A 21,887-nucleotide genomic window follows, 5' to 3' on the forward strand; every position below is an offset into this window, starting at 1 on the left:
GACACCAAGCACAGATATTTGCACCCATAAAAAATGAAATAAATATGGCTAGCTAATTCTGTGGGCCCTGCCATAATTCATTACAAAACATGTACCAAACAGACTTTAAAAACCAGTTTAAAATTGTGGTTTCCAGTATGGGCTTAGTATTGTGGATTTGAGGAAGCAGTGTGTATGTGTGCATGCATGTGTGCCCAGATGTATAGGTGCACACAGTATTATAAATAGATACATATATGGTGGCTTATTCCACACACACTCATGTTACTCAGCATAAAATGTTTCCTTTTCACTGGTATTTTTTTCTTCTTTTCTTTTCTTCTTCCCACAGCTCAATTAAAGACTTGGTCGCATTTTGCTAGGACACACAGTGCTTTTAATCTGTACTGTCCTTCACTAGCAGCTCTGTGTCTAGAACAGTAGCCTTGGAAAGATACTGTTCTTGCATAGAATACCAAAATGAACCAGAAGCCAAATTCTGCATGGGTTATGGGAAAAAAGATATTTATAAACATAGCTGCTGGTTAGGAAGGCAGAATATGCTCTTCAGCCCACCACCCTGCAATAAAAGCTGGGAACAAAGAAGAATAAATTGAATTGTCTTGGTCAAGTAAAATGAGACACTGGATGATGCGCGAAGTAAGGAAAATGACCTGTGTGTGCATGAAATCGCCTTGTTGGGTTATTATTTTGGCATGTGTCAGTGCTGAATATAGAAACACATAGCATACAAAATGTAGACTTAAAGATTGTTTTCACAGCAACCCCAAGGGTTTTTTAAAGCCCTGAGAAAAGATGGACAGCAGCGTTTGCACTGCTGTAATTGGGAAATTTTAAATTGTGTGTGTGTGTTTCTCACTTCAATCAGGGCAGCAGCCAGTTATACTACTGGGGACCAGTTTTAAAGTGTGAATTTTCATGTCTGAAGTGATCTCTCTCTCTCTCAGGTCAGTTAGCATTATAGACATCAACTTCTTAATTGGGTGTCTGCTTTCTGCATCCGGGCATACCACTGGCTATGGTAGCTTTAGAAAATATATTCACAAAATGATTTGGTCTCACTGCTGTTTTTCATATGCCCTTATAGCTGGCAGTATTTGGGAACCTTGCTGACATTCTTCCATAGGTCATGGACCAAAAGGGCCCTGGAGACTGGAGTTAGGCTTGCACCCTTAGCCGCACCGCTTTCGGGTGAAGGCTGAGGCACTCTGGTGCAATGAAGGGAAACTTGCATTTTCCTGGTTCTGTGGATGGGTAGACGAAGGAATTCAGCGTCCAAGGTAGTCAGCTCTGTGCCTTTCATCAGCACTAGAACTCCATGGATTTATATTTCAAGGAAAATGGATAGGGTTATACAGTATAATTGTCTTTTTCTGACTGTTTCAATTGCTGCTTGTTTAGGGTGCTGCTGATTCCAGCTATGAAATGCAAATTTAGCTCACAGCACATAGGTCTCCTGCCTGAGAGTTAAACATCCGTTATACTACACCTGGCACTTCTGATCATTTCAATGATCTCCATGCACATCTGCCTACAAGAGCCGGATTTGTTCAGTGTTTGCTTTGGCCTCCACTTATTAAATTTTATTGACAGTCACATTTTGTGCATATTGTATTTACAGAGTAACTTTAATTGCCTGCCTAAAGACGCAGGTAATGTGGGTACTTATAAAAGTACAGTGTGTGCTGGGGAAAAAAAAAACACCATAGGGAAACAGAGTAGTTTCCTATTGTATAGCCCCTGTTCACTGTTGAGTAGGTCGAAGGCACTTTGGCTAAGTAGCCTCGTTATCTTTATTTGACGGGTGTGGTGACTGAATCTCAGCCAAGTGAAGTAGCTTGTATGTGATCTGAGGTGGCCTGTGCAGCATTGAGAACAGACCTTGGACACCCTGACTTCCAATCCTGATGTAAATCCAACAGATCCAGAGGTGGATCCGGGGGGGGCACTGGTACAGATGCACCCTCCTTTGATCCCTGCTCCACCCAGACTTTAAAACCGGTTGCCTAGGAGGTACAGCAGCATTTCTGTTCAGGCAGCAGGGAGGGAATCACTTGACTTCATGGCTCATGATCATCTTTCCAATTCCTGCTAATCTCTTTCCATTCCCTAGGTGTTAACGATCTGCTATCCTCTTTAATAGTCTTGGTGTTTCATTATTTGAGCTATACTTTCTTTTGCAGTTTTACTTTGTTAGCCATTCCAGTACCTCTCTTCTGTTTCACAGCCCTGCAGACTGTCTAGCTGTAGCTAAACACCTTATCTCAGGTGTATTAATATTAACTCTGATTTAGAAATGACTTCCAGTGAAGTACTGGAAGCACTGTCAAGATGCTCAAGAAAGCTAGATTTTATACTGTGAATCTGAACAACAGACATTTGACTATAATGATTACAAGACTAATGACATGGTTTGGTTTGGTTTTTTGTTTGTTTGTTTGTTTTTATACTATTTTGACTTTTATTTGCCTAGTTTGTTGGTTTTTTTAATCTTTATATATTACCTAGCAGATTTAATATACATTCCAATAGTTATTTTTGCACTTTCTCTAATCTTAAACTGTATAATATGGAGCTAGCCCCCTAGCATATTAGTAACACTTCTAGCTTCTCTTTAAGTGGAGAAAAATGTGTCGTGTTAGATGTGATGATGTACCACACTTTATGCAGCCCCCTTTTCAAAGTCCTGGATCTCCCCATGAGCAGATTCCAGTCACCTCCTAACAAGATACCTCTATAAAGCATTCAGAGCTGATCATATTTCTGTCCTGTTAACATTTTCACATGAAAGGGAGTCAGTTTTTGTAGAGATTAGCCCATGCTACAAAGTTCAGATCTAGATCTGAACTTCTCTACTGTTTGAGGAACGTTCTGACCCGGGGTTTTGATTTGGAAACACGTCTAGTTTGTTTGCTGCCCTTGATGACAGTATACTGCAAGCATTTAGGATAAGTGCAAGTTTACACATGTGGGCTGTGTAGATGCATAACGGTATCTCAAGAGATCAATACTGTCAGTAACCCTTAACATTGCTTAATGTCAATATTACATGTTAAAAAAATACAAATGGGATCAAAGTCTCCCATTCAGTGAAAAAGAGCACAGCTATGCATTTTCTTAGGGATTAACTTGTGTTTCATTCACCTGCATGCATCATGGGCACTAATTACATATGTCTCTCTCACTCATTGGGGACACTTAGGGACATTGTCTGTGCCATCGTAGTTCACAAATCCACTTTTTGTGGGCAAGGAGGAATTATAACCCAGACGATGTGGATTATAACTCTGTTCTAATTGTTTTTCAAAACTTTTTTTAATAGTTTGCAACTTTCTTTCTTCTTGGTCCAAGACTGATATTTTAGAATGGGGTTGAAATGATAGTATTATTTTCAGATTATCAGAGGATCATTTTTCTTAGCATGTTGAGATTAATGGCACTATTCATAAAATGTTACTAAACCATTTCTTCCTTAAAATCCATTTCATTTGGGGAATTCTTCAACACTGTCTTTTTAACTTGGTGTGTGGCCTTGGAAGCCGTTTGTGTGCACGTGTGTATGTGTGTGTGTGTGTGTGCACTTGTTTACCCTACATTAAAAAAACTATGCATCTGAGCCTCAGCTGGTATAAACTAACGTAGAGTTTCAAGGGCTTCAGTAGAACTCAATGCACTTACACATAACTATGGATCTCTCCCTGTATCCTTTTGTGCAACCAGAAGTCAGGACGAAACTGCTACAAGACAACCCTAAATTCTGGCCATCACCTATGAACATCGATTAAGCCCCTGAAAAAGCACCGGCCCACTCCTTATTTTCTCTTTTTCTCATGCAGGGAGCTAAATGTATATGCTTTTTGCTTGCTGCACTGTTGTGTGGTTCTGTACTGCCTTCCCCAGCTCCCCACCCTGAGGCTGATGGACTTGTTTCAACACATGGTTTATGACCGTTTTCACTGAGACTTGTCAAAAATGCTGGGAAAGAAGCGGGTGTGGCAGGGGAATGTAGTCCTTGGGCTCTGGCTTCTACATTAGACCCTGACTAATAGGTGTTGAATAAGTGTGAAGCCCATCCAAAACACAGCTGCTGGAAGGGAAAGGAGCTTTTGTTTTCTTTATCTTGAGGTTGTTAGGGGGATCTCTGTCCCTTCCCAGTTTCCTTGTTTCTGGCCTAGCCTCAGCAACTTGGATTAGGTAGCTTGTTGCTTTTGCAAGATTTATCCACAAAAGGGAAACGAGAAAAAGATATTTATGAGCATCATTGCGTCCCAAAGAACTCTCTACAGCTCTAATAAAACCAAACCATATCTTGTTTTGTTCATTCTGCAACACACTCCTGAGAGTAACTAGCAGGAGCAGCAAATAAAGAGATGTATTTTACTGTAGATTCAGGAAAACCACTCGTAGTTGGTTGGGAACTGGAAAATTTTCCTTGTAACTGTTAAGGGGGGGAGCGCCCCCCCTCCCCCCCTTGCAAATTAAGTATAGATATGCAGAAACTGATAGGCTAGGTCTTCCTGTTTGTCAGCCAAGATTGGTAAAGCCCCGAAAAAAGAACTTTTATTTGATAGACATATAGCAAATAGCTTGGTAAAATTATAGACTGAGATTTTGAATGAATTTTACCAGATCTTGTGGAACTCCTTCTAGCCAAAACCTATGAAAATAAATAATGCATTTCATAGAATGTTAATGCAAATAAATAGAAATCTTCAAAAGATTATCAACCTACTTGGTAGCATCTGCTGTTTCTGTGGTTGATTTAACTAGTGATTCTCCACCTTTTGGGCCCCGAGTTAAATGAGTGGCATTGAGCCAGCCTGCATGCCTGGACTGGGCTTCACATGCCCAAATTGGGCCCCATGTGTCAGGATTGAACCTTGAGGCACTACGCTGTCTCTTCTCACCCTTGCGCACTGGGATCAGGCCTTGGTAACCCACCAAGCCACCCCACCCCCTACCTAGCCTTGCACATCCAATCTATTACATAGGGCCATACTACCCGGCCCATGGGGCTCCACCCATGGTCTGGAAATTTGGCACCTGGGCTGGAGTGCCACTACTCTACCACCAAATTTTTGGACTTGTGGGTAGTCCATGACTACTTTGGTCAGTGAACAAAGGCAGGAGGATCTAAAGAGGGAGTCTTGTTTGTCAGACTCTGAAGATCAGGGTAGGTGGATCACATTTCTTCACTTTTGAGGCTAATCTAAACTTTATTTGCATTTGATAATTTGTATTTGATTCTTAACATTAGATTGGCTCCCTATGGTCATTTATACTAGCTCAGACCCCTGACTCTTCATGAATGTGTTTTCTTTGTCTAATTGAATTATTTCTAACAGCTTAAGCAAATCCCTTTACTGCCACTCTGTCCTCCTGACAATGACAAATGTTTCTGACAGTAGTCTCCCATTAATGACAAATTCTCCAGTGCAGCTCAGTAGGTGGCAGTTTTTCCATCTTTCCGCGTTTGTAATTTGACCATAATGTGGCAAGAGAGGCTTCTTTTATGACTCCTGTTGATAAATCACCTTATGCTTGAGCCAAAAGGAAATGTTTAATTGTGTAAAAGTTTGAGACTCCTAATATTTGAAATCATAGTTGAAGTATCTTGACCAACTGTAGGGTTTTTTTCCCATCAGTTGAATAAATAATAGATTTTGACACAAATATGACAAGGGTCATAGATTCCTTTTGATCCTCCCTCACTATGTTGACATAAATTAAAATACTTTGGCTGAAAGACCGATCAGAGTTCAGTAGCATGCAGCTTAGACTGTTTAATTGAAGTCCCCATTAAATGCCCACCTTTGCCAGCACTTGACACACAGTGATCTCATGTTTTGCAGTATATTTTTATATTAGAATAAGAAAAAATAAAAACTGTGGAATAAAAGGTATAGTAAATATAGATAAATGTTCTGGCATATGTTACCACGATACCATGGTGTCCATTGCACTGGGAAATACCATGTTTAATAAATGGTTTTGCCAACTGACAACTTTCTTTTTAGTTCTGCATTACTAAGTTATCTTCTCTCCTACATGGGGCCTTGTCACCTGATGCATTTGTACTAGCATAAAAAAGAAGCAATTTTCATAACAATTTACACCAGCATAGGTGTCATGTCCACTTCTATCCTGGGCTAGCCAAGGCAAATAAAGAGTTAGGTGCTTTTAATGGGATGGTGCTGTAATAGTGTCTGCTGTGGTGGCTACCCAAGGCTAGTTGGTCATCTGTCTGCTTCAGGAACCAGTGTCCTCTCTCTGTTGATCTCTTACAGACTTTGGTTTTTTCCTTCACTTGTGTCAATAAATAATAATGTCATTAATTTTTCTTCACACGCACACAAAGCTATTCTGTCACTGTCCCCTTGAGATTAGGGGTCTGCTTTTCTTTGCAGTTACAGATGGTACAAAATAAAGGCCCGGTTCTCCCACTGAAGTCACTTCTTTTATACCATTGGTATCTGAACTCAGAACCAGCCCTTGATCATGGCTCACACTGAATTGCTCCAGTATTTGAATGTATTGTTCTGTGTGCTGCACTTTCACTTGTAGCATAGCAGAGATGATATTTTAATGTTAGCTATTTAAAAATAAGCTGGAGAACAATTGGATGAAGGCATGGGGGGGGGTCCTCCTTTTATGTAATACTGCGTTGAACAGTTAAATGCACTACGTTATAGCGTTAACAAAGCATGCCATGTACAAGTACTTGAAGTCCCATTCCTTTGTTACAATGAAACATACTGGTGCTAATTTTTGACAGTTCCTCTAGTTTTTCTAAAAGGGGACAATGCAGTGTTAGGCAAGTACTAATTTTTCCATCACGCCACCATAAACCTACATAACTGGAGCATTCCCCTATGTGGAGGTTTTTGCTTCTCAGTTGAGAATGCAGACTTAGGCATCATTAACTACATGTGTGCGCCAAAATAAAATGTGTCAGGACAATTCCCATATACGTCAGGCATCCAGATGCTACTGCAGCTACAGCTGTCTGAACCCTGAAGGGTCCTGTTAGCTCTGGGCTGTCTAACTGAATCCTGCTGTTTCAATTGGCAAGAGCTGGCACCAAAGCAACCCTTCCTGGCTCACTTGGATATAAGGGTTTGAGGACTTCAAGCTTCTCACTTCCTCTAGAGTTCATGTATGCCTCCTGCCCTTACCAGATACCCAAGCATCTCATGGTCCACACCTCTGAGTGAGGCTGAACTGCACCCTTTATCTTGTCTAAATCAAGCAGCCTCCCAGTAACCTGAGAGGAGCCTCAGTCTGAAAATTTCTTTTGAGGAGAGGACTTTCTTCCCTTTCCACAGAGCTTAGTATAATACGTTTGCTACACTGGCCACAAGCTGCCAGCCACGTGGAAAGGAAACTGAAAGAAGACTTGAGATCCTTAAGGGTATCCTGTCTTGCAGGATACAGTTGTTAGAAAATGCGTGAGTTCCTAGCCAATGCACTAAGTGTTATCAGAGTTGAGCAGTATCTGAGGCTGGCAGCAACAAAGCTGAATTATGGTCACAAAGCCTCCTTTTAAGAAGCAGGAAAAAATTGATGGTTCTGAAGTCTTTTAGCTGCACCAGTTATCCTGCGTTGGTACCATATAGTAACTACAGTGGTATTGCTATGGGGTTCCATGCCTCAGTAAATTAATAGAGACCATGTTCTCTTACAAATAAAATGCAAATTACTTTTTTTTTCTTTTTTAAATCATCCATCATAAAAATACAGTCTGGGGTCTGAAAATCATGCTGGATTTTTTTCTTTACTTTATATCAGCACCAGTCATAGATTGTCTAGATCTAATTATGTCCTTTGGTTACCCAGGTGAAACACTATTAGTTTGCCTTGTGATATTGCACAGGTGTAAGTATGAGCATAATTTAGGCTGTAGATTTATTTTTTCTGAGGATAGTGGATGAGGGAGACTGTACGTGATGTAATAATTTGCGGGTATGTTAGTTTAAGGGAGAAGATGCCTTATTTTCTCCCTTTGATATTTTAACGTAGTGGTCCTGAGCTACAAGAAAAATTCATAGCATCCATTTTAGTCACTTTGCAGAACAGGGTTCCAATTAAATTGTTTGATGGTGACAACATGCGATGAAGTGAACTCAGGTTCACAAAAGCTTGTATTTTCTCTCTATATATAATCTTATTTAGTTAGTCAGTCTATAAAGGTGTATATCTGTTTTGCCTTCTGTTAAATCCATGGCCACCCACCAGGATTTGGTATATGTAGGTCACAAAATTCTGGAAGATACTTGAATCTAGATCCCCAAATAACGAGCCCTTGTTTCAAGGTTCTTTGGGTAAATGTGATATCTTTTATTAGATCAACTAAAATAGCTGGAAAAATTGTTCTTTGCAAGCTTTTGGGTACAAATCCCAAAAGCTTGCAAAGAACAATTTTTCCAACTATTTTAATTGGTCTAATAAAAGAAATCACATTTACCCAAAGAACTGTCTGCCCATGTCCTTAGACCAACACAGCTACAACCAACACCCCTGAGTCCTTGCTTTAGCCTTACCCCATCACAAAAATGCAGATGATGGAGAAATATTCCCAATATTGTTTTGCATCAATCTCTGCTCTTGAGGAACATCCCACTGAACTATTCCAGGAGATGGACAAAATATTGATTGTGTTGTTGCTTTTTCTGAAAGTCCACACAAAACGCTTTCCTGATGATGTGATATTTGTAGAGTTGGACACAAACACTGTATTGGTTTATCTTTTGTTTCATGGAGCTTTCTTTCTCTCACCAGTATGCCAAGGAACAAGTAACAAGCTGACACAGCTGGGGAATCTGGAGGACCATTTCATCAGCCTGCAGAGGATGTATAGCAACTGTGAGATAGTACTTGGCAATCTGGAGATAACGTATGTGGAGCGCAATTATGATCTCTCATTCCTGAAGGTTAGTAGTTAATCATATTACTCCAATCCAGAACACAGACAAAAAAACACATGCCTATGAGATTGGCACAACTTCCTGAAATGTTTAACTTGGTTGGGATATTTTTGCACAATGCAAAGTTACTTGCTTATGGAATTTCACTGTGCTTTGAAGGTGAGATATGTATGAAATGATGTGCAAAGTTAAGCACTTTTCGAGCACACAGCTGCTGTCAGTTAGACACATCAGAGACTGGATATTGGAAATACCTGCATGCTATAGGAGAAGCCATATAGGTAAATAGCAATTTTGAGCTTCAAGCTGTTCTGTAAGGCACTTTGAGGAATGATTTTGTAGTGACTAATGAGCTGAGTTTCTGCCAGTCACCCACTGCTTAACAATAATGCTTTTTAAATTGAAAGTTGTATTGCACCTCTTTCCCTTGCCTCTATACTCTCATGGGGGAAGGTACAGCTCTGCATTGTGTCCTAAATTGTAGCAACCTTGAGCTTCAGCAAATCCATGGATGAAGTAAATTGAAAAATTAATGGAACTTCACTGGGGGTAGCCTGCATTCAGATTTTCAAGTGTAGGCCTCGAGAATTCCAGCTCATTTATTGACTTTCTGATATACGGGGCGAGAAACCGAGACATGTAAAGCTTCATATTTCTTTTATCCATCAGCACTTAAAGCTCCTATACGTACGCTAGGAGCCTGCTCTGATGCGCTGGAAATCAATTAATCGAGTCTGATGGAGCATAGAAATTAATGCACTCCAGCAGACTCTAGCGTCATGTTTATCAGCGTCCCCCAGGCTGAAAAATGGTGGTGTGGCACTATGAACTAAAGCTCGTTTGAGTCTTAGTTCAAAGTGCCCCACCACCATTTTTCAGTGTGGGGATACTGATACATGTGATGCTCAGGCACTTTTAATTAGCATGACTCACTAATTAAAACACCCCCATACCTCCTGAAGCACGTGTAAAAATTCCCTTAAGTGCTATTTGCCTGCATTGAGTAAGCAAGCAGTTGCATTCTCCATCTAGTATGATTTGTGAGTGATTTTTCAGGTAGTCCTTAGCAGTAGCACATGAACAACTGTCTTGTGCTACATTTGTCTCCCATTTGTGTCCATGAACAATCATAGTGACATCTGAATCTAAGAGAAGAAGGGCTATATCTATATACTAGATATACCAGGGATAAAAAAGCATTCTGTCCTAGTACAGTCTGTCTATCTGAGCTAGCAAAGAAAGGTGGCAGTGTGGCTGGGAGCAGAGCTCACATCTCCTAACTGACAGTCTGCTGCTTTAGCAACTAGATCATCCTTCCTGCTTTTGAAATAATCTGCCATGAAGGTACAGTTCCTCTGGTGCCAGCTGCCAGTTTAGAATACAAGTGGAATCCAGGAGTGAACTTCAAGAAATTCATTTCCTTGTACCTAAATTTCTTTATATCAAAAAGGGTTTTAAAAGATTTTATAAAGATTATAATTATGAAGATTAGAATGATGCTGAGTTCTGTTGACTTGATACCTTTTTTGCAGCCAGAAATTATTTCTTCTTACATTCTCATCATCTTTTTCCTATGAGTGCTACATTTCTGCTTATCTTAACAAGATGGACAGTACCATGGGGTTTTTTGGCTTTGTATTCATATCATTAAGGCACTATTATACATACATGCACTGGAAAAAAAAATTCATTGTAAGAAATTTTTCACAGCAGTAAATTTTCATTTTAACAAGGTCCAGTTACCACTGTTACTATGGGCCATCAGCAGAAATTTGGCACTATTTTTGTTGTGCTGAAATTCTTTTTGTAACAAATTTTGTAAGAAGATTCCACTGAATTTTTGAGTGCAGAGAGATAATGAAGTAATAGCTTTTATGCACACATGCATACACACGTGTGCGCACACATTTTGTATATTTATGTATACACATTGTGTGTGCATATTTGTGTGTGTGTGTGTATACACACCCCTGTGTATGTATGTACATAGATATGTACACACGCATACACAATCACAGATGAAAAATAGGGCTGTTGATTGCCATTAATGTGCCCAATAATGTGTTAATTGGTTCTTGCATTCATTTTTTTTAATGTGTTAATCACTTATGGGGGTTTGGAGCCCACACCTGGGCTCCACTCCGCTGCCCTCGCTGACACCTCTGGGCCACCCAGCTGGGCAGCAGTGGCAGTGCAGAGGACTTCAAGGCAGCCTGGGCATGGGCTCGGGGCTGCTGCAGGAGGGTGGGGGCACACAGATGCACACAAGCATCCCCAGCACACATGTGGCCAGAAACAAAGCTCAGCTGTGTATAGAGCAGTGCACAGCTGGTAAGTCTGTGGAAAGAAAGAGGCATTGGAGGGCAGATCAAGGCCCCCATGGTGAGGGAGGGAGTGGGCCAGGGGCTGGGGTGAATGGGGCCCCAGGGCTGGGGCGGGTTATGGGATGGAGCTGTGGGAGGCTCCTTGGGGTGGGCGAGGCTCCCTGCTGCTGCGCGCGTCCGCAGGGAAGGCATGGGGGCATGTGCCCCCTGGATTTGTGCATGGAGCAGAAGCGAGCTGCCCACTGCGGGCTGGAGCTCTGCACACTGCTGCCTTTGCTCTGGGAGCTGCGCACTAGCCTCTCATCCCCTGCCACCCAGCAGCAAAAGGCACAACAAGGTGTCACGCAGCTCCTGAGGCAAAGGCAGCAGGGTGCAGAGCCCCAGCAGGCAGCCTGCCTCTGCCTCATGCATAAATCCAGGGGGCACATGTCCCCCATGCCTCCCCAGGGGTACCTGCAGCAGTGGGGAGCTGCAGCAGTGGGGAGCTGCACCACCTCCTCTCTTCCCCCCGGCCCCCCCCCACCCCGAACGAGCCTCCCATGGCTCTGTTGCATGACCCAACCCAGCCCTGGGGCTCCATTCATCCCAGCCCCTGCCCCATTCCCTCCCTCGCCATGGGGGCCTCTATCTCTAGCCCCTGCCTGTTCCCCTCCACAGACTTAGCTGCTGGGTGTTGCTCTACACACAGCTGCGCTGTGTTCCTGTAGGGTTACCATATTTCCAGTTTCAAAAAAGAGGACACCGGTGAGGGTAATATGACTGTGTGGATGGGGGGGGGGCAGTGATATGCCTGTGCCCTGCCCCTCGCTCCCAAGCCACAGCCCCCCAGCCCTGCTGCTTCCCTTCACTCCTTACCCACAGTACCCCACATCCTGCCAGGGTATGCAGGGGTCCCCCCTTCTGGGGCTCCAAATTCCACACACCTACCCATAGGCCCCCCCACACCTGCATAATTTTGTGCAACTTTGAGCTTTTCTGCACATAATTAATAAATAATAAAGTTCTTTTTAAAGTAACGGTTTGAGATAAGATGGAAACCCTCATGCTTAGAGATATAAATCAACCACTTGACTGGATGAGCTAAATATTTTCCCTAGCATCAATTGTCATTCCATAACAACTTACTTCTGAGGAAGTATTAAAAAAGCAGCAACTGTTTCTGTTGGAGACGGGTTACTGGACTTTTGATAGGCTTTACTGGGCTGAGATGTTGTAGCCTTACCCCTTGGACCTCAATCAGTGAATAGTATAATTTCATTCTAGGTCTATGTCTGTGTGACACAGTTAAACCTGGTTGGCCTGTGCCCAGATTAGGATAGTTCTGATCTAAACATTTCCATACCAGCTGTAACACTTATCTGTGTTAGTATGTCCTCACCATTTCTTCAGTCATTAGTCTGTGACTGGGATTCTCTATGCTAAAATGCTCTGGGATACTTTCCTAGTAATTTGTGGGTGAATTTTTTCAGTCCCACTGAGGAGGAGGAATCATGTGAAGGAGCTATTAGCATTCAATTGCTCCGGCCTGTGTCCTCATTTCAAGGTGGGGGGTTTCTAGTCTGAGCTAAAGCCTGGCCTGGACTTTAAACAATACCTCTAGCCATGCAAGTTAGTGCAGGTTCAGAGTGTGATAAGCATGTGCTTGAGGATTTTGTGTATGGCTAGAAGGTTGGGATTGAGCAAGAGCATATGTAGGAGCACAAGCTAAAACCATGTACCCCACCCTAGATTATCATTTCTTCTGAAATGGCTCATATTTTCCCCTTCATGCCCATATGGAGTCACTCAGCCTCCTGACCAAGCACATAAGCTCCAGGTGCCCAATGATTTTTTTTTTCCAGGTTAGGTTAAATCTTGATCCCCCACCACCCCCACTTGGGAGCTGAAAAACAAAACAAGGGAAAAAGAGCTAACTCATCAAGATCAAATGCTACTTCCTGAAACAGCATGACAGAATAACTGTTCTGTTCTTTCTCACTTTCCTCAGACGATACAGGAGGTTGCAGGTTATGTGCTCATAGCGCTCAACACTGTGGACAGCATTCCATTAGAGAATCTCCAGATCATCCGTGGGAATGTGCTGTATGATGGCTTTTATGCACTGGCAGTTTTATCCAATTATCAAATGAATAAAACCAAGGGACTCAGGGAGCTGCCAATGAAACGGCTGTCAGGTGAGATGAAGTGGTATATATAATGCTGTTTATCTTGTTGGAAGCAGACTCCCTGATCAAGAAGTATTTCCCTTCAGCTGTTCCAGAGATGATGCTCTGTATAAGGTTATAAGTAGCTTACCTGGCTTCCTTCTTAATTTACAGGCACTAAGTATCCCTGGTAGTAATGGAAGGTCCTTGCCTTAAATACCCGGCATTTACATGCAAGAATTCAACCACCTTGGTCTTATAGAACTCCAACACAATGGGCACATCTACACAAGACACTAAATGCATACATAGTAGACTAATTCTACTGCATGTTAACTCGTCATGGCAAAAGCTGTGCCAATGTGCTGATGCACAGTAGAATTAGTCTACAAGCATTAGTGTCACAAAAAGACCATGCTCTGGCATACTATGCTGAATGTTACTGAACATTCAGTTAGTATCTGTTATTACACGTAGTAAACTTAATGCACAGTAATAGTGTTACGTTAATGAACATGTAGATGCACCCAATGAGTGTTGCCCAACATTTTCAAAGTGACTAGAGACTTCTTCAGTGTCCAACTTAAGATGCCTGATTTTCACAAGTTCTAAAAGATGCCTGAGGTTGGGCATCTGAAAATCAAGGCACCAAAAGCAGTACTTGGCCTTGCAAATTTCAGGCATGTATTTTTGACCCCAGTTGTGCATTTCTTATATATTCATCACTTCCGTCAATCTAACTAGGTGTTAGGGATATGTGAAGGCATGGCTTGCATCTTCACGTGTGCTAGCATATGGATTACCCTTTTCCATCATCATGGTATTCCGATGAATGAAGAAAAAGAAATGTGTATTTATGTTCTTTCCATTAAGGAAAAAAAGTTTACTTCAATTAATTTTTTTTCTTTTGCAGAAATTCTTAGTGGAGGAGTTAAAATCAGCAACAATCCCAAACTATGTAACATGGACACAGTTCTCTGGGATGATATTATTGATATCAGCAAAAAACCTCGTCTGCTTTTGGATTCTCCAAGTAATCTGACTAATTGTAAGTCAGAATAACACTCGCACCATTATAAGTAGTAGTTCCATCAGCCAGTTACTTGCATTATAGAGTCCCAGTTTTATAACTCTGTATGTTTATGTAGTGGCTTTACATTCTATCCCCAGTTGTATCAATTTTGTATTTGCCTTTCTTTGACATTACTAGATTTTGACACCAATCTTTTACAGCAAGATTTGAAGTCCAGGCTTCTTCCAAAGTTAATTAAAAGACTCCCGTTGATTTCAGTGGGATTTAATAGGCCCTAAATATGCATTTCTTCAGAAAAAGCAAGACAAATCAAATAATGCCTACACATTTCCTCTCTAATACCTTATTTACTACAACATAAGACGAGGATTTCTCCCCCAGCCAGCAGGGGGTGGTGGAATTCTTTGTGTTATATTTGTATACAAGAAAACCTCATTAAATGCATGTGTAAGCAGGTGAGTGATCCTAGCTTTGTCTCCCTGCTGTATTCACTTGCCAAAACTTGGATTGAAAGAAAATGAGGGAGATCAGTGGTCTTTCAAGGCCAGGGATCAATAAATGCCACCCCAATGGTACATGCTCATTGGTGGTTTATTTTCCCAAAATAAAGTAGCTCAAGAACAATAGCCTTGCTAATTACTTCATTAGCGAGGCGGATCCGAGCTGCCGGTCAGATAACTCGGTACTGGATACTTCCCAGTTGCAATGTAGCGTGAACGTTCCAAGCCCTGATTATCTTGTTAACAAGGCACGTTCCCCGTGTCTCTCGCATCTGCCACGCAGTAGGAGCGGTCTTGGTTCCTCCTCTGCTTCCTATGTTGCCACTCTTGGCGATGTTGCAGATCTGGGGTTGGGTTCTGGACCAGCGTGGCATCCTCCTGCCTGCCTGTCGTCTCGGGGTGCCTATTACTGCTCAGGGTTCCCCACCATGCTGGTCTGCCGAGTCCCGGTTCTCCCCACACTCACCAGAGCTGCCGGAGTCGTAAGGTACACAGATGCCTTGTATCTCCTTGTCTCAGGTCCTGCGGTCTCAGCGTCTTTCCAAGGTCGACAAGTGGGCTTCTGGTCTTCCTCACCGTCTAGGGCCTCAGCTGCCCCTCACTGTCTTCTTGTGCCCAAAAGCAAAAAGTATCTGTCCTGCCGCCGGATATATACTGGCTGTGGTGGGTTAATCACCTGGTCCTGCCCCGGGTGTGTAATTCCCTCCACCTGGCAGGGTGCATTGTTGGCCCCTGTTACAGCACGGTCTCTCATTAAAATGCTGCCAAAAGTAATATGTGCTCAGTAATCAAAACCAAATGTGGAGTAGATGAAATGCAGCCAATACTGAGTATGACTATAAAACACCTAGCCCATATTGGGCAAAGATACTGATGGGAACCTACCACAAAGATAGGTTAGTACAGAACATCTGAATCAGATATATGCTAGTGCCCATTGCACTGAGTCCCCCTCAGTGCCAACTCTTTCAAGTCATGATGAGGCACTATAAAGAAAACATTTTTACTTCCTTTTCACTCACATAGCTGAGCTGTGCCTTTCTTTCCCATTTCCAATGATTCCTGTTTCTTCACTAGCTGTAAGTGTCTGGTAAACGTCACCAAACGGGGCACCTAACAGTTCACCCAGAATCCCTTTGTCGCCCCCTCTCTCAGCCTAGCACATATGAGTAGTGTGGCCTTGCCCTCCATGAGATGGAGCCGGACCAGGTTGTCCCGCACTTTATCTGCATATACATTTTTGGAGGCTCTCAGGACTTGTAATGAGAACATTTGGTTCCAGTCCTGAGTTGGGGGCTAATTAACACAGGGATCCTTTGTGGTGCAGGTATCTGAACTACACACACAAAGGGCATTTATACACATACCTTTTCACGCTGCAACACGCTAGCATTCCAACATGTCAGAACAGACTTGAGTAATCAAGTCTGCTTGTCTCACAAGCTGACATGCATTGCGCTGCATTGCGTGCTGCAGTTGTATGTGGCGAAATGCACGTCAGCATGCAGAAAATGGCGGCAGTGCACTTTTGAACTAAAACACCTTCAATGTGTTTTACTTCAAAAGCGCGCCACTGCCATTTTATCAGCACTGATGCGCATTTTGGTATTTATACAAATGTATGCTTTTAAAAGCCCTGAGGCGCAAACGTGTACAAATGCCCATAATAAGCGCAGCTGAGCTATGAAGTCACCGTGGCTTTAAATGTTGCTGCTGCTGCTGTGGCCCAGCCCAGTGAACTATATGGTAAATCATGACCCTTTTGGCTTTGGATTAATATCATGTATAGTTTATACTACATATAAATAAGTACAAAAGTGCTGCTTAGAATTGTGTTTATGGAGGACCTGTGCTAGAACTTGCAACAGTTTCAGAAAAGGTAAACTGCATCAATACTGGATGAACTAAGTCTGTAGGTATGGATAGGAATTTATCTATATTCAGTGTACTACAAGTATGTTTATTTCAAAGTCAGTGTTTTCAAATTTCCCCCTCACTTGCATGTACCCGGTGGGGAGCAGGGTCTGATGGTAAGGAGGGAGGGTGGGGAGAAAGAGGTTGCAGGGAAGAAAAGTTGCAGGGCAGGGGAACCCCCCTGATCACCCTCCCAATTTATGTTTCCTGCTGTAGTAGTGGGAGGTGGACAAATTCAAGGCAAACCTCCAGTAGTTAGATTCTATACCTGGAAAATTATAAGAAATTTATACATTTTCCATATATAGAATCTAATTATTGGTGGATCGTCTTATATTCCAGGTCATCTTACATTAGAGTAAATATAATAGCTTTAAATGTACACAGTAAGGCTCTGGTCAAGCAAGGCATAAAGGTCTGTGCTTGACTTAAACCAGGAGCTGTCAGCTGGGGGTACTTGGAAAGGAGCTAGGAGGTATGTGCAGGCAGGCGGGGACAGAGCGCTGCCACCCACCTCCCCATGACACTGGCTCCCAGGAGCAGGGGGGTGGGGCAGGCAGCAGCAGCTCCCCTTGCGGGGGGGGCAGCACAGCCCAGCTGGCCGACCTTCTGGGGGGGGGCATGGAGCTCGCAAGCGGCCACTGCCATCCACCACCCTGCACCGCTGCCGTATTCGTGCCCCGCCACTTCACGTCCACCCACCGTGATCTCCCCCACACCTCACTCCACCAGAAGTGTACCCAGAAGGGGTACGCTCCTTTAAAAAGGTTGAAAACCCCTGACTTAAACCATGCAAGGGATCTGAGGTTGCATAAATATTTTCTTATATTATGTTCCTCTTTGTGCTCATCTTGAAACCCACGTATGTTTGAGAGTGTAGGCAAGTATAGACGGACAAAGACCAGAAATAGGGATGCTTTCAGTCAATATGGAGGTAAATGTATTTTTGAAAGCACATAAATCTATGTCCATGCTTAGATCTGGCTCAGTGAAGTACTGTCAAATCCATATTCATTTCTTAGACAGTTAAGAGTGGGGAAGGGAGGGAAATGGAAGAGTGTGCTTTCACTGCTGAGTACTTTTAGTACTATAAAGGAAGAATATATGTTTTTTTATCTACTTGTTGAGTAATTGGCTAAGCTCTAACAGCCAAATTGTGCACTGACATATATCCAATGGAACCCAAATAAGGTGAATAGAATTACAAGAGATGGAAACCAGGGAATAACTTGGCTCCAGGTCCTATGGGCATTTTAACCTTCAACTCTTAGACAAAGTTCTTTGGTCCCACAGTAAATTAGTCAACTATTAGACAAGTATTGGCATTTGTTCAGCTATTTAATGGTCAGTGAAGAGTGGGGGAGGAAAGAGCCATGAGATGTTAGTGGGTGGAAGGTTTATTAGGAGGAAATACTTCTTGTGTGTTATAAATTTCAGATTAATTTATTGGAGCAGCCTTTATTTTTTTAATGAAGAGCAGATTTTTTTTTAAATGTGTCCTTGGGACTTGACCTGCCCCTAGAAAACCGAAAATAAAAGGAAAAATGGAGAGGCAAAAAGCTGTTCACTGTCACGTCTTTTTCTTGAGTGTGTGAATGCTGCATAGTTCTGAGCTGAAAACTATTTTTGTCAGAGCTTTCAAAGGAAAAAAACGACTAAGGGTATAAATTACCTTGTGGAAAGAGTAAATGCTGGGGATCTGCTAACACAGTCTTTTCTTCATTTTGTTTTTAGAAGCATATTGTTCAAAAACATCAATTTAAATGTTGCCTATACTAAGTAATGGGCACATGACCAGTTACAATCCAGCTATGGCTTCTGATCTTACAGAAACTATGGCAAAGAAGCTAGTTGGTCGTTCAGGGCCCGTGCCTGATGCTTGCTCCAATGTATTGTAATTAGAACACATCAGAGCAGACTTGATTAATCAAATCTGTTGGCGCACTCTAATTAGAACACTCCAGCAGCCTTGGTCTTGCATGTATTCAGTGTCCCCGTGTTTCAAAATGGTGACAGAGGCATTAAAACGAGCTTTAGTTAAAGCAATCCTGCGGCCATTTGGAAGTACGGGATGCTGAATACATGAGGCACTGAGGGTGTTTCAATTATGGCAGCTTCTAAGAGCCACTCTAATTAAAACAGTCCCTCAACCCCCACACCCTGGTGCACATATAAAGACACCCCCAATTTTTATTTTCTAGGCACAGTAAAGTGGTTTCATATTCAATACTATCAAGTTTCTAGCTGCTGAAAATAAGACAAATGTTCATTTCTACTGCAATTCTGTATGCCAACTTCACTGCGTACAGATTTATGGTACAGTTACACATACTAGATGGTATTAGCATAACTAAGGAGCTGGGGGTGTGGCTCTGCCACCAGGGGGTGCAAAAATTGTTGTCCCCAATAGTGTGCTATCACCCCCCAAGTTGCAGAACTTTCCAGTTGCACCTTTGCTAGTGAGTCTCTCATGTTGTTTGCCACGTGGAAGACCTGGGTTCAATTCTTGGACATGTATATAATTACAGCCATCAAGGCACTGAATATCCAGACTCTCTGGGAGGCTGTCTCGGTAGTCTAAAGAGGGGGTGGAAGGTCTGGGCAGCCTCTACTCCTCCATACTCCTGCCTGGGTGTACATGTTGTAGGTCCTGGTGACCTCTCACATATACACCATGATCCAGAAGTATCAATGGTTGCTGCCTACTATTACTTGTTGGTGTGCCCTTGGTGTGGAGTGAAGGGTTTCTTTTCTTTTCTTTTCTTTTCTTTTCTTTTCTTTTCTTTTTCTTTTCTTTTTCTTTTCTTTTCTTTTCTTTTTTTTTAAGAAATCTTAAAAATATAGAATTCTTGTTTTCTTTCAGAGCCAGCTTTATTAATTCAGTATTTTATGTGCGAATCAATATAAGGTAATACTCCTGTAACACGCACATGTGGCTGTTATGCTTTGATGCCAGAACTTGTAATTGGGCTGGTGTCAGGGCTATGCCTTGTGCCTGCTCTGTGGACATTTTGCTGAGCAACAGATCTCTAGAAATCACAGTTTGCAGCTACTTTAGAGGGGCTTGTTAGACTGTGGCAGCCAAATTCTTTGGAGCATACCCAGTGCAGACGTTTTCATTTTTTCTCCACTCCTATGCGCCACCCCAAACAGCAATGGAGCATTCTTTGTCCCAAGGTTGCAAGGGCCAAGCAGGAAATTGTTCTTCCTAAATACTGGGGGCATCTCTCATGCCAATTATGTGAACAGGAAGCAAGGAAACAGTCCTTTTTGGAGGGAGGAGGAGAAGAGGGCAGAGGGGAAAATGGTTTGTGTATGCATGGGCACGCACATTTTTATCCCCTTGCTGGGATCTTGACTGTGTGCCAGAGGAAGATGTCTGACTTAAATGCAGGGGGATGACGGGCAGGGAAGGAAGAGTTGTATAACCAGTGGACATACTCCTTTTCGGAGCTTTTGAGTTTCAGTATTTCTCTGCAGTCAGCAAAGATCTGAGAGACCCACTGACAAAGATGTGTGTCTCATTCCCCTCTAGTGGTTGATCCACATGGGGCACGTCCACACATACAGGCACATGCACTTGCAGCAGCTCAAATAGGAGCAGCACAGATTAATGCCGGAGATTTTTGCCTCAGCGCATGTGCCTGGACATGCACTTCGGTGTGAGGCAAGTTTTGTCACTTGGGGAAAATGACCCTGTCCAGCTCCTCCTGGATCTGAAGCCAGAGGGAGCTAGAGTATAAAAACCTGCCCTGTGCTGGGCCCAACAATATAAAATCATGCCCTGGTGAGCAGCTCAGGGCTACTTGTCCTCAGGAGCTTCTGAGGCCCAGCCACTTAGTATCTGGGGGCACTACCCCTTGTGCCAGCTGGACTGCTGAAGCAGCCCTAACCTGGAGCAGCCCCTGCACCCTCTATCCACTTCAGCAGTCTGGCAGTGGGGGCTGCTGCCACCTGTGACAGACAGTATCCACCCCCTTGGACCTGTGGCCCCATGGCTGCATGCCTGCCAGACCTGGATGGGGTGCCCCTACTCTGCCATCTGGGCAGCTGTTGTCCAGAAGATGTGCTCCTTTCAGTGGCCCGCTTTGAACTGTCAAAGCATTCAACTGGCCAAGAGGTCAGCCACCCCATCCGCTCTCCAGCTGGGTCCCCAGTGCTGGCCCTAGACAGGCTCCTCTGCCTTGGTCTCGTCATTTGTCTCACCAGCAGAGATCCTGGTGTTCCCTGTTTACAAATTGCAAATACTCTGCTAAGAACCCCTAATTCTCTCATGAAAGTACCCAAAATAGTGATCTTCTGCTATTAAAATGAAACACCACTGCATATAGAGAGATCAGTTGGGCAATGTTTTATTGATATATTTGCAAATGTAAATCTATTTGGAGGGTGGGTTGGGGGAGTTTGTGGGTGGGTGTAGGGTTCATGGGGGTGAGGTTTGTGGGGTATGGGGCTTGTGCAGGGGTTTGGGGTTTGTGGCTGGGTATGTGGGTGAGGGGTTTGTGGGGGTGGATTGTGTAGGGACTGTGAGTGTGGAGGTGGCTGCTCAGGAGGGATGGGTCCTCTGTTCCCCCATAGGGTGCAGCCCCCCTGCACAGCACATGGACTGCTCCCCCTGCAGAGCCCACAACGCCCCTTACAAGGCCACAGCTTTCCACCACAGGGCCCACATGCCTCCCCTGCATCACACATGCCCCCCCACAAGCACACATGTCCCTCCCCCCACACACGGTGCACAGCCCCCCTGCAGCAGCAGCAGCCATTGGGGTGCTTGGGGCCCTCCTGGCACAGCCCCCCTGCAGGACAGGGCAGCATGGTGAGGCCCTGGCTGCTCGGCGCTGCCTGTGTCCCATCACATTGGCCCAGCCTAGCCCAGCTCTGGCCGTGTACCTTCGGGCAGCTCTGGGCTGCTTGGGCCGGTGCCACTTGCAGGGACCGCCTGTTGCACCGGACCAGGTCCTGCCTGCATGGAACCGGCCCGGCCCAGTGGTGTGCAGGGCCTGTGTAGCCCAGAGCTGCCTGAAGGCACGCAGCCCTGGGCCGGGCTG

At 43.6% G+C, this 21,887-nt stretch overlaps 1 protein-coding gene and 1 long non-coding RNA gene across 2 annotated transcripts in view; one reads left to right on the plus strand and one right to left on the minus strand.

Moving 5' to 3' along the window:
- LOC132250866 (uncharacterized) overlaps positions 1–15,532 on the minus strand; it is a 52,199-nt gene extending 36,667 nt beyond the window's left edge. The window contains exon 1 of the long non-coding RNA XR_009462528.1: positions 15,392–15,532. This is a non-coding gene — a long non-coding RNA (uncharacterized LOC132250866). The remainder of the gene's footprint in view (positions 1–15,391) is intronic.
- EGFR (epidermal growth factor receptor) overlaps positions 1–21,887 on the plus strand; it is a 235,064-nt gene that overhangs the window by 147,167 nt on the left and 66,010 nt on the right. The window contains exons 2-4 of the mRNA XM_059728641.1: positions 8,779–8,930; positions 13,236–13,422; positions 14,306–14,440. Of these exons, the coding sequence (XP_059584624.1) occupies positions 8,779–8,930; positions 13,236–13,422; positions 14,306–14,440 (474 nt within the window). The remainder of the gene's footprint in view (positions 1–8,778; positions 8,931–13,235; positions 13,423–14,305; positions 14,441–21,887) is intronic.

The sequence above is a fragment of the Alligator mississippiensis genome, chromosome 5, assembly GCF_030867095.1.
Source record: "Alligator mississippiensis isolate rAllMis1 chromosome 5, rAllMis1, whole genome shotgun sequence".
In the NCBI taxonomy this organism is placed as follows: Eukaryota; Metazoa; Chordata; order Crocodylia; family Alligatoridae; genus Alligator; species Alligator mississippiensis.